The following is a 12,884-nucleotide window of genomic DNA, read 5'->3' as shown; positions in this document are numbered from 1 at the left end:
TCACTCAAAAGGATGAGTCCTGGGGGACTGATCTGTTCTTCTGTTGGAAACATCTCTCCCTGTCTCTCCTTTTTCCTTTTTTTTTTTTTCCCGGTCTGTTCGCTCTTGTTACGGTGGGGGGCTGAATTGTACCCTTTAAAACAACTAAAAAATGTCATGTGTATCTTACCATAATAAAAATAAAGTAGACTGAAGGATATTTATAGTGTTCTTTGTCTACAATAGTGTCTGCTCTCGGGAGTACAGATAATCCAGTGGGTCAAGTTGCAGCTATGACTATTTTACAGAGTGCACACAAGTGTGAAAAACAGATAACCTGAAGCTGGGTGAGACAGAAGGGGTCTTGGAGGTGAGAAAAGTCAGGTGGATCCCTGGCCAGGTAGCTCTGTCCTGATATCCCAAGGTTGTGGGTTCGATCCCTAGTCAGGACACATACAAGAATCAACCAATAAATGCATATGTAAGTGGGATGATAAATCAATGCTTCTCTTTCTCTCTCTCAAATCAGTAATAAAAAAACAGGTGGGTAAATACTGTCTTATAGTCATACATCTGATGTTTAGTACAGTATAAGATACTTTGTTTCTGCCTGGTCTTTCTCACTTTCCAGTTAAGTATAATCATGGGCCGCCCCAACTTTCACCTACTGCATACCCTTACAGGTGAAATGGAGAGAGAGGGAAACATGATGGAGAAAGTTTATTCTATCTGGAAGCATACATTTTGGCCTGGAAACAGTGATGACTTTCACTACAGAATCACCTCGAGAAGCCAAAAAGTCACATCGTTCTGGAATCCCCAAACACCCACACAGTTAAGGCCACTGACCGCGGTGCTGCACGGCCCTTCAGGCATCGGGAAGACCACACTGGCCAAGAAGTGGATGCTTGAGTGGAGACAGGACAAGCTCCCCAAGACACTCAAGTTTGCCTTCTATCTCAGATGCAAGGAGATGAACCGCCAGGGGACCTGCACGTTTGCAGAGCTGCTGTCTAAGACCAGGCTGGATGTGCAGGAGGTCAAGATCCCAGACCAAGGCCAGAACATCCTATTTGTCATTGATGGCTTCGATGAGCTGAGGGTCCCCTCGGGGTCACTCATTCACGACATCTGTGGTGACTGGAAGAAGCAGAAGCCAGTGCCCATCCTGCTGGCCAGTCTGCTGAAGAGGAAACTGCTCCCCAAGGCCACATTGCTGGTCACCACACGCCCGGGTGTCCTGAGGGAGCTCCGACTCCTGGCTGAGCAGCCTGTCCTCATAGAGGTGGAGGGGCTCTCGGAGCTGGGCAGGAGGGACTACTTCCTGAAGTACTTTGAACAAGAGGACCAAGCCCTGCGAGCTTTTGAGGCCATGAGGAGCAACCCGGCTTTGTTCCACATGGGCTGCATGCCCCCTGTGTGCTGGGTCACCTGCACATGCCTGAGCTGGCAGATGGAGCAAGGACAAGACCCTGCCACCACCTGCCAGACCACCACCTCACTCTTCCTGCATTTCCTGTGTGGCCAGTTCACGCCAGTCCCTGCCGACTACCCCCGAGGACCCTTGGCAGCTGCACTGAGGGCAGTGTGTCTCCTGGCTGCTGGGGGCCTCTGGGCGCAGATGTCCACGCTGGATGGAGAAGATTTCAGGAGGCTGGGACTCCAGCAGTCTGACCTCTGGCCTTTCCTGGACAAGAACATCCTCCAGGAGGACATAGACTGTAAGGGCTGCTACACCTTCATCCACCTCAGTGTCCAGCAGCTTCTGGCTGCTGTGTTCTACATTCTGGACAGCGAGGAGCAGAAAGATGGGGGCAGCTGCAGGCTGGACATCGGGGACCTGCAGACACTGCTCTCGAAGGAAGAAAGACTGAAGAACCCCAACCTGGCGCACGTGAGATACTTCTTATTCGGCCTCTCCAATGAGCAGAGAGCCAGGGAGCTGGAGACGACCTTCGGTTGCCCAGTGCGGCCTGGGATCAAGCAGGAGCTACTGACATCATTGTCTGAAGGGACTGATCCCTTCTCCTCGACCACAGACATGAAGGAGGTGCTGTACTGTCTCTACGAATCTCAGGAGGAGATGCTTGTGAAGGAGGCCACGGCCCACACCAGGGAAATGTCCCTGCATTTGCAAAACAAAGTGGACCTTGTGCACTCAGCATTCTGTCTCCAGCACTGTCGGAACTTGGAGATGATTTCGCTGCAGGTGGAGAAGGGGATATTCCTGGAGGATGAGGGAGCCTCGGAATCATATGCGTGGGAAGAGAGGTAAGAACTGCCCCCTCTTACTCTCCTTTTCTCCACCTTTGGCCTCCTCCAGGCTCCATTGGAGAAGGCGGGATTCAGGTCCCAGTCAGGGTGCATACAAGAAGCAAATGATTCATGTTTCTCTGGTCCATGGGGTTTAAGGTCAGTCTTTTCTTCTTGCTGGAATTTCTTCTCACCAGCTTCACCATTCAAGATAGATACTATGGTGTTCAGATTAGGAATGGGGGCTTTGGAACCTGTCATATTTTTGTGAAGTATATTGGAGTAACATCGATTAATAACATGATATACACTTCAGGTATACACCTTTATAATGTGACGTGTCTACACCCTTGTGTGCTTCCCCACCCGGAATCAGCCTTTTTTTCATTTTAGTGGTATAGTTTTCACATGGCAAATGGGTTCAGGAAGTCCCTAGGTTCTCTCAACATTTCACATATGTTCCCTCCCTACTAATTCTTTTTTTTAAAAAATGTTCACCTGGGGATACATTTATTGATTTTTAGAGAGAGGGGAAGGGAGGAAGAAAGAGAAGGAGAGAAACATCAATGTGAGGGAGAAACATGGATCATTTGCTTCTTGTATGCACCCTGACTGGGACCTGAATCCAAAACTCAGGCATGTACCCTGACTGGGAATTGAACCTGTGACCTTTCACTTTGCAGGAAAACACTCGATGAACTGAGCCATACTAGTCAGGGCTGTATTTTTAATTTTTTGAGGACCCTCCATACTGTGTTCCATAGTGGCTGCACCAATTTACATTCTTCTCAACAGTGCATGAGGGTTCCCTTTTCTCCACATCCTCACCAATGCTTGTTATCTCTTCTTGTTTGATAGTGTCTCTTTGAACAGGTGTGAGGTGAGGTGTCATTATGGTTTTGACTATTTCCTAGATAACTGGTGATATTGACCCCCTTCTCATGCACTTGTTGGCCATCTGTATGTCATCCTGAAAGAAATGTTTATGCAGGTCCTCTGCCCATTTTATAATTGGATTTTTTTCTGTTGAGTTGTATGAGTTCTTTATATATGTTGCATATCAGCCCCTTATCAGATGTATGATTTGCGAATATTTCCTCCCATTCTGTAGGTTGTTTTTTCATTTTGTTGATTGTTTCCTTTGCAGGACTACCTATTGATTCTCATTACTTTCCCCATATGTAATTTTCCAAAAAATTGAATTTATTGGGGTGACACTGGTTTGCTAAACCATACAGGTTTCATGTGTACAACTCAATAAAACATCATCTGCTCACTGCATGGTGTGCCCATCACTCCAAACAAAGTCTTTCAGTCACCATTTCCCCACCTTTGCCCACCTCCATCTACCTCCCCACCCCCTTTCCCTCTGGCCATCACCACACTGTTGTCTGTGTCCATGGGTTATGTATTTGTTTTTTGGCTAACTCCCTCACCTTCTTCCATCCAGTCCTCCCACTCCCTGCCCTCTATCAGCTGTCAGTCTGTTCCACGTATCCATGCCTCTGTCTTGTTCATTTGATTCTGTGGGGAAAAGGGAACCCTTTTGCACTGTTAGTGGGAATGAAGATTGGTGCAGCTGCTATGGAAATCAGTATGGAGTTTCCTCAGAAAATTAAAAATGGAACTGCCTTTTGACCCAGTGATTCCATTTCTGGGAATATATTCTAAGAAACCTGAAACACTAATCAGAAAGAACATATGCACCCCTATGGTTATATTATTTACAATAGCCAAGATCTGGAAACAGTCCAAGTGTCCTGAGTAAATGAGTGAATAAAAAAGCTGTGATACATTTACACAGTGGAATACTATGCAGCTGTAAAAAGGAGGAACTCTTACCTTTGGCAACAGCATGGGTAAACCAGGAGGACATTATGCTCAGTGAGATAAGCCAGTCAGAGAAAGACAAATACAATACAATCTCCCTCATATGTGGAATCCCATGTATAGTTTTAACAGCTGCTCTTTTTGGTCCCTTCCTCCCAGGTGGCAGCACGACCACCATGCTCTTCATCTCTGGACAGATCTCTGCTCCGTGTTCAGTTCCAATGAGAACCTGAGCTCTCTGGATGTGAGTCAAAGCGTCCTGAGTCCGTCCTCTGTGAGGATTCTTTGTGAGCAGATAACCCGCACCACCTGTCATCTCCAGAAGGTGGTGTAAGTAGAAGCTAACCTTACAAAGGCTGTTTCCAGGCATTGTTTTTTTCAATCCTCACCTGATTTTATCAATTTTTAGGGGGAGAGGGAAAGGGAGAAACATCAATGTTTCTCTCTCACATCGATATTATCAATCAGTTGCCTCCCATATGGGTCCTGACTGGGGATCGAACCAGCAACCTTTTGGCATAAGGGATGACACTGTAACTAACTTAGCCACTCAGTTAGGGCTGTCCCCAAGCGTTTTGATTGGGAGAACAATATTTTATTATCTGACCAGGCTCTGACCAGCCAGGTGCTCAGGATACAAAGAAATGAAATGGTTCCTATCTTTAAAGGTGTCCTGTAGGAAAATCATATATCACATTGAGTTATTTTTATGAAATCTGTCCAGGAGTTTGGATATTTGCAAACATTCACTGTGGATACATTTGAATGATGTGACATGAAGTCATATTCATGAAACTTGGCCAAGAGTTTGGATCCTTCAATACACCTCCTATGAGGTGCACTTGAAACTTGGCCCATGGGAAATAGAGGTACATGAATATCTGAGGTAGACCTAGGTGGGTTTGGGGAAATACTCTAGAGAGAAAAGTTTCAAATACATGAATAAGAAGTTGTTGCTGAAACAGACAGACTCATAGATACAGAGAACAGAATGATGGTCATCAGATGGGAGGGGAGTTGAGAGGATTGGTGAAAAAGGCAAAAGAATTGAGAAGTACAAGTTGGAAGGTCCAAATAGTTAACAGAGATGCAAAGTACAGCAGAGGGAATGTAGTTGACAATATTGCCATAACTCTGTAGAGTCTCAGGTGGGTGGTAGACTTATTGGGGGAATCACTTCATAAATTATATGTGTTTAATTACGATGTTGCACATCTGAAACTAATACACTAATGAATATCATCTGTAATTGAAAACTTCAAAAAATAAGCAAAAAAAAAAAAACCCATGAAGAGAGTGAGAAGAGAATGTGTTGATGAGGTAATGATAACCTTAAAACTCATGTGTGGTCTGGGGTTGAGAAGTGAGTCTGAGTGAGGTAGGCTGTGGTGGATGTGAATGGTGATGTGCGCCACCTGGGCAGATAACAATGAGGGCACCCTTTTCAACCAATGCAGGTTCAAGGGATACCCTTTCTCTGTTGCTGAAATTTTCCCCTACGTGATAATGCCTTAGAAGCTTTAGTGAAGTCACTGAAAAGGTAGCAATAGTTGTGCCCTACAGCAATGGACTGTACCTGCTGATGTCAGGTGACAAATAGCAACAAAACCTGACATAGGCTGATGCTGGCACAGGTGTCAATTTATTCTGTATGGTCTTCAAAGGCTTACATTGCCCTGGTTTGTAAGGTATTATAGAAAACAAGGCTTAGAAGACACTTCTGGGCCTGGCTGGGTAGCTCAGTTGGTTGGAGCACCATCCCAATATGCCAAAATTTCAGGTTTAATTTCCAGTTAGGGCACATGCAAGAATCAACCAATGATTGCATAAATAAGTGGAACAACAAATCAATGCCTATCTCTCTCTCTCTCTCTAAAGAATCAATAAATTCAAAAAAAGAAGACACTTCTAATTTGTGTCATTAAGTGTTTAGGACAATTTAAGGAGGGGCTCTGGACTGGTGGCATCTTCCTTATTCTGACTCTCTGTGTGGACAACTTAATTCCAAAGCTTTTTTTGGATGAGCAACAGAGAATATTCTCTATCTAGAAATGTTGATAGTCAAGAATTGTAAGACCAGTTGCTGGTTTTGAAAGAGTATACAATATTTTAAATGCTGAGTTGTTTCTTTTTTTTGTTGTTGTTTCTGTTTTTGTATATTCATTTATTATGTTTTTTGGATTCCACAAATATGTGAAATCATATGGTATTTGTCTTTCTCTGCCTAACTTATTTCATTTAGCATAATAACCTCTAGGTCCATCCATGCTGTCACAAATGGTAAACTTTCATTATTTTTTATGGCTAAGTTATATTCCATTATATATGTACTACATCTTCTTTATCCAATCATCTGTCAGTGGACACTTGAGTCTTGTTTCCTTATCCATTCAGCTACCCCATGTCTTTTGATTGGAGCATTTAACTCATTTACATTCAAAGAAATTATGGATAGGTATGTAGTTTTTGCCATTCTTGAAGCCCAGAGTTTGATGAGAGAAAATCTATGTTATGCACTGTCTAGAACTTATTTTAATCCCATTTAAAATTCCACAATCATGCTAGCTGACAATGAAATTAAAAAAAAACTTTCTTGATCCATATCATCAAGGAGTCTGCAATGTATTTGCTAACTTCAAAACCAGAATTTATGGTAGCCTACATCAGCAATGCTTTGTAGAAATAGAGAGACCATGTGGGGGTATAGGGAGAAGTGACTTATTGTTATTAGAAAAAGCAAGTAGGGACTAAGGGGTTGAAGAAGAGGTTTGTGAGATGAATGCAAAAGGAAATGATATAATACAAAACATAAGGATCTGGGGAAAAGCATGAGCCAAGAGAAGAGTGTGCTAAGGTCCTTCTCATCTGATTCCATCTTCCATGTCCCCAACATCACCTACTTCTATTCAAAACCCTCATTTTTCTCTTTTCCATCTATCATTCCATTGACTTGTTCTTCAGGTCAGAGTATTGACCACCCTCCCCCTTTCTATCCTGATTGGAGACATCTCATTTCACTAGGCGTTCAGAGCCCCAACCCCCTGGACATCCAAGATGGAATCACTCCCTTCTTGTATGTTTCTTCCTAGGATTAAGAACGTCTCCCCTGTGGATGCATATGGGGACTTCTGTCTGGCTTTCATTGGTAAGAAGACCCTGACCCACTTGACCCTGGAAGGTGGTGCCCACAGCAATACGATGCTGCTCCTGCTGTTGTGTGAGGCCCTGAAGCACAGGACATGCAACCTGCGGTATCTCAGGTAGACCTCAATGCTGCTCTGTGCTGGGTGAGCGACAGACAACAGGGAGCCACTCTGATTGGACATCGCGTCCTGCCAATCAGGCAGGGGGCGGCGGGAAGCCGGTAGAACCTGGTCACGGTTCCAGCTTCCATGCTCTCTCCAGCCAGCTGGTCTCCTGCATGGAATCATGAGTCCTAAGTGCAAAGAATTTAGGACCTAGAATTTTGTGTCAGCCTCTAGGTTTGGGACGTGATATTTCAGGCAGCGTGTTGCCTTTGTGCTGTGATTTCAGAGCAGCTATCCACTTAGATTAGCCTCTTAGTGACCCCTGTAAAACATCGAGGGTCCTGGTTCCTGGTGGCCCACTGCTTTGAGACACTCCTGCTTCCTCAGTGAATGCGCATAACGAAGGCTCTGATTATCATTACCTGTCCTTAGGGCACCATCCCCTCCTGGACTCAGTAGAGTAGCAAACTGAGGTACTGGCTGACAGGGCTGGATTTTGAATTTGGAAATGGGCTCACATCCTTGCTCTGATGTTTATGACCTATACGATCTCTTTATCCATAAAATGGGATTTTGGGAATTGAATAAAACGTGAGGTGTGAAATGCTTTGCCTAGGGGCCAGGCACAAAGAATAGCTCTTCCTGTTGTTGATAATTGATGATGGTGCTGTTTTCATTTAATTGGAAAAACTGCTGATAAATGATGTTTCATTTTGAAAAATTTTTTGAAAGATTTTATTTCTAGAGAGAAGGGAAGGGAGAGAGAGGGGGGCAGAAACATCAATGTGTGGTTGCCTCTCATGTGCCCCCAACTGGGGACCTGGCCTGCAACCCAGGCATTTGCCTTGACTGGGAATTGAACTGGTGGCCCTTTGGTTTGCAGGCTGGCTCTCAATCCACTGAGCCATACCAGCCAGGGCTGATGTTTCTAAAAGATACACTGAGGCTTCAAAAGGACAAATGGCTGACATGGAACCTGTATCATCTTCTACATGGCCAGGGCTATACCTCTTTGTTTAAATTGGAATATTCCTTAATAATTTATGAAGTTAAATTTTTTGAGTATCAGGCATTATTTGTTTTCTCTATAGAACCATGTATCTAGACCTAAGTGAGACTGAGCAGATGCCCTGGCCAGATGAGTCAGTTGGTTGGAGTGTTGTTCCATATGCCAAAAAGTTGTGGATTCAATTCCTCGTCAAGGCACATACCTAGGTTGTGAATTTGGTCCCTGGTCAGGGCATGTATGAGAGGCAGCCCAGTAATGTTTTTCCTCTCACTTCAATGTTTCTTCCCTTATTCCTCTATCTCTAAAACCAACGCAAAAAAAAAAAGTCTTATCCTCAGGGGAGGATTAAAAAATAAAAAATAATGTTGTTGAAACTTCACATAGAATTGTATTACAGATGTGAAATGAGGCTGGATGTTGATCAAATGGCCATGGGGATACTTGAAGAAGCAAAGGAGATCAACGATCTCCAATAGTTCAGGCCAAGGTTGCACACATATTGGAACAGAACATGATGAAGATCAAGGATACAATCTTTGGGGAAGTGTACTAAGCTGATAGGGTCTCTCTCTGTCCTCTCGAGAGAATGACTTGCTGCCGTGTACCCCGCAGGTTGGGGTCTTGTTGTGACATCCTTCCACAGTGGGATGAGTTCTCCTTGGCCCTCAGAATCAACCAGTCCCTGCAGTTTCTGGACCTTACCGCCAGTGAGCTCTGGGATGAGGGTGTCAAGCTGCTGTGTGCGACGCTGAGACACCCAAAGTGTTTCCTGCAGAGGTTGTCGTAAGTCTCTCTTCTGTGGCCCATCTCTGTTTTAGTTCTGGGTCATACAGAGAACAGTGATAACGCTGGACTTACAGAGCAACCTGTGAGGGACCTGCTACTGAGGTAGACAACTCTGGGTTTCCATTTTTGCTTCAGGCAGATGAAGCACACGTTTTTGCATGCCCTTCCCTCATCGCTGGTCCTTCATGGCACAAGATAGAGTAGGTGGGGAGTTTATAAGAAGAGCTATCAGCTGAGGAGGTTGGGCTTTGGAAATGTTCTCACTGTCTTTCCATGGGTGGGGTGCTTTTGCAGGTTGGAAAAGTGTCACCTGACAGGAGCTTGCTGCAAGGAGCTCTCATCTGCTTTGATTGTCAACCAGAGGCTGACACACCTGTGCTTGGCCAAGAACGACCTTGGGGATGGCGGAGTGCAGCTGCTGTGTGAGGGCTTGAGTTACCCTGACTGTCAACTACAGACCCTGGTGTAAGTCCCCATGGGTTGTGTGTGTGTGTGTGGGCATGCTGGATGCAGAGAACAGGTAGGAGACCACTTAGTGATTCTACTTGAATGAATCTGCCAACAGCCTGCCACAAATGAGGAAAAGGTTGGGTAGACACAGATGTTAATATTTGCCTGCCTTTCAGGGCCAAGTTTACCTTCTGGCCTCTTTGTATTTTGGGAATTTGGCCACATTGGTCCTCAGGTCTGACGTTTCATGTATGTTCTTTGAGTTCTTTCTTTGAGTTCCTGCAATTGGGAATGCATTGAGTTACAGGGTATGGGTTATAGGGCATAGAGCATAGGGTAGGGTTTTCTTTGCAGAAAGAAATTAATTTGTTTTTTTTTTTCTGCAAAGAGCCAGATGGTAAATATTTTAGACTTTGTGGGCCCATATGATGTCTGTTCTAGTTATCTAACTCTGCCACTGTCCTGTGAACAGGTAGACTAAGAATGAGTGTGGCTGTGTTGCAGTAAAACATCATTTACAAAAAAACTGGTGGGATGGGTTTGACCTATGGGCTGTAGTTTGCTGACCTTGTTACCTGGGCACAAGCCCAGCATGGGCTACCTGTGCCCATTAGAATCACAGGTAGGGTAATGTTCAAAAGATTGTGTAGAGTTGGAGGCCTGTTCTGCTCAGAAATTCTGTCTGGTTTTGATTTTTCTCGGGATTTTGCTCTTCTAGAAAATTGCTGTCTGCCAGTTATCTCTATGGCTTCTAGTGGGTCCTAGAAACACCTGATGTCTCAATCTAGGATATATGTGTATCATGGGGATGAAAGTATGACATATGGCCAATAATACTATAATAACTATGTATGGTGCCAGACTTACTGGGGGTATCATTTTGTAAGTTATATAAATGTCTAATGACTATATTGTACACCTGAAACTAACATAATATTGTATGTCCACTATAATTGAAAAATAAATAAAAAAAATAGAAAACAAAACAAAACAAAACAAATGATATATGCTAATGTAGACATACCCCAATAGTTTAAGTCTGAAAAGGAAAAACAAGTATTCCGCTTATAGTAGCAAATAGAAAAAAAATCAAAAGAAAGATCCTATCCCTCTAAAACAAGTATTCATTAGAAGAAAATGAAATTTCAGACATGATGTTACTAGGTAGACAGCCCTATATGAAATAGTTAGGGTATGCTGCCATTTTAGGAAGACCTGCATCTTAGGAGGTGTGTGTGTGTGTGTGTGTGTGTGTTTATTCATTATAAAAGGCAGCAGTCAAAGGCCAGACCCCCCTTGCACCCCCCACCCCACCACCTAGGCACATGGATATAACATAACCATCATCTCACGTGTATGTTATATACAAGCCTGCCTGAAAGTAGGAAGCTTGAGGTAGAAGCTATATGGTCCTGGTTGTAACAGCTGCCTCACCAGGCATGTGTCACAGATGGATATGAGACTTCTCACCTATGACTGTCTTGGTAGGTTGTATCAGTGCAACATAACCAGACGTGGCTGCAAACACATCGCGAGACTTCTCCAAGGAGACTCCTGTTTGACACACTTGGACCTGGGTCTCAATCCCATAGCTACGGGATTGCAGTTTCTCTGCGAGGCTTTGAAGAAGCCAGATTGCAACCTAAAATGCCTGGGGTAGGTGCTTTGCTTCTTTGAAAGGTTTTTTTCCCCCATTTCTTCACTATACGTCCCTAGCAAGTCAGAATGTGTTCTGCATAAGGACTTGTTCAGCCAGTGATTTGTGGCACCTGTTCTCTTTCTCGACAGGCTCTGTGGCTGTTCTATCCCATCTTGCTGTTGCCAGGATCTTGCCTCTGCTCTTACCAGCAACCAGAAGCTGGAGGCTCTGGACCTGGGCCAGAACACGTTGGGGCAGGGCGGAATAACAGTGCTCTTGGAAGCTTTGAGACAAAGTCCCAGTCCATTGATGACCCTCAGGCTGAAGATGGATGAATCCAGTGGGGTAATCCAGAAGCTGCTGCAGGAACTAAAAGACAGTAACCCCAAGCTGACAATCAATAGTCAGAATGCCAGGGTGACCAGATCCTCCTATGGTGACTTCCTTTTCTGGACACCCTGAGATAATGCTCCAGTAAATTGCTGGTCTCTCTGACATCTCACTGATGAAGACCAGACAGTCACAGGTTAATCACTGGGTCAAAATAGAGAATTGAGCACTGGCTACACCCCCTGGTTTACAGTACATTCTGCACAACTCACGTACCCACTTTATGTCAAATGTCTGTTTTCATTCATGAGGATACAGAATAATAAAAGGCAAAGCATTATGTTTGAAGCTGCATTTATTATGTTTTAATAGATTTTAATTATTTTTTTTTTAGAGAGAGGGGAAGGGAGGGTGAAGAGAGGGAGAGAAATATCAATGTGTGGTTTTGTCTTGTGTGCTCCCCACTGGGGACCTGGTCCTCAACCCAGGCATGTGCCCTGACCAGGAATCAAACCAGCAACCCTTTGATTTGCAGGCCGGCGTTCAGTTCACCGAACCACACCAGCCAGGGTTGAAGCTGCATTTATTAATAGGCCCTACGTTTATAGAGGATTGTCGATTTTTGCCCCCTAGTATTCTGCCCTACCTCAGGTATTTCCTGGCTTAACTTAATTGTAGCCCCATGAAGCTACATAATAGGTGTGGTTTGTGGTTTTCTTCATCAGCTTTCTACTGAAGGTATTTGAAAGCAGGAGTTGCTAAGCTTCCTCCCCTCTCCCAAGCAGTGTTTATTGATTATTACTTTCAATTTATTGTTTATTTATGTTTATTGTTGACACTATAACAGATGCCCCCATTTCTCAACCCCCTTTGTCTACTTCCCCCCTGTCCTCCATCCCCCTTTCCTCTGGCCATTGCCACACTATTGTCTGTGTCCATGGGTCATGCATGTCTGCTCTTTGGTAATCCCTTCATACTCTTTCATCCAGTCTGCCCCCCTGGCCTCTGACAGCTGTCAGTCTGTTCCATGTATCCATGCCTCTTCCTATTTTATTCATCAGTGTATTTTGTTCATTAGGTTCCACATATAAGTGAGATCACCTGGTATTTGTCTCTCTCTGATTGGCTAATTTCACTTAGCATAACAGTCTCCAGGTGGAAGAAGGGAAAGGGGGGATAAATAGTGATGGAAGGAGACTTGACCTGGGGTGGGAGATATTTTTTTTTTAATATGGCAAAACACACAGAATATCAAAGTACTGTTTCAATCATTGTAAAGTGTACAATTCAGCAGCATTGGGAATATTCACAATATTGTGCAACCATCACCACTGTCTAGTTTCCAGAACTTTTCACTGCC

General features: G+C 44.2%; 1 protein-coding gene across 1 annotated transcript; it reads left to right on the top strand.

Annotated features, from left to right (window-relative positions):
- The first annotated feature begins 685 nt into the window (after window positions 1-685).
- On the top strand, window positions 686-11,833 carry NLRP7 (NLR family pyrin domain containing 7). Its single transcript, XM_028529225.2, has 7 exons — window positions 686-2,238; window positions 4,222-4,392; window positions 7,152-7,322; window positions 8,932-9,102; window positions 9,400-9,570; window positions 11,044-11,211; window positions 11,344-11,833. The coding sequence occupies exons 1-7, from the start codon at window positions 686-688 to the stop codon at window positions 11,654-11,656; spliced, it is 2,718 nt and encodes a 905-aa protein (XP_028385026.1). The 3' UTR covers window positions 11,657-11,833.
- Window positions 11,834-12,884: the final 1,051 nt, after the last annotated feature.

The sequence above is a fragment of the Phyllostomus discolor genome, chromosome 12 (assembly GCF_004126475.2).
Source record: "Phyllostomus discolor isolate MPI-MPIP mPhyDis1 chromosome 12, mPhyDis1.pri.v3, whole genome shotgun sequence".
In the NCBI taxonomy this organism is placed as follows: domain Eukaryota; kingdom Metazoa; phylum Chordata; class Mammalia; order Chiroptera; family Phyllostomidae; genus Phyllostomus; species Phyllostomus discolor.
Note: the sequence above shows the minus strand (reverse complement) of the source record. Positions and strands in the feature narration are given on the sequence as shown.

Excerpts from the sequence above, each read along its gene's own strand:
- NLRP7 (XM_028529225.2), top strand. The coding sequence starts at position 686 with ATGATGGAGAAAGTTTATTCTATCTGGAAGCATACATTTTGGCCTGGA. Across the intron at positions 4,393-7,151 it reads TGTCATCTCCAGAAGGTGGT|GATTAAGAACGTCTCCCCTG; the intron begins GTAAGTAGAAGC and ends GTTTCTTCCTAG. Across the intron at positions 9,571-11,043 it reads TGTCAACTACAGACCCTGGT|GTTGTATCAGTGCAACATAA; the intron begins GTAAGTCCCCAT and ends CTGTCTTGGTAG.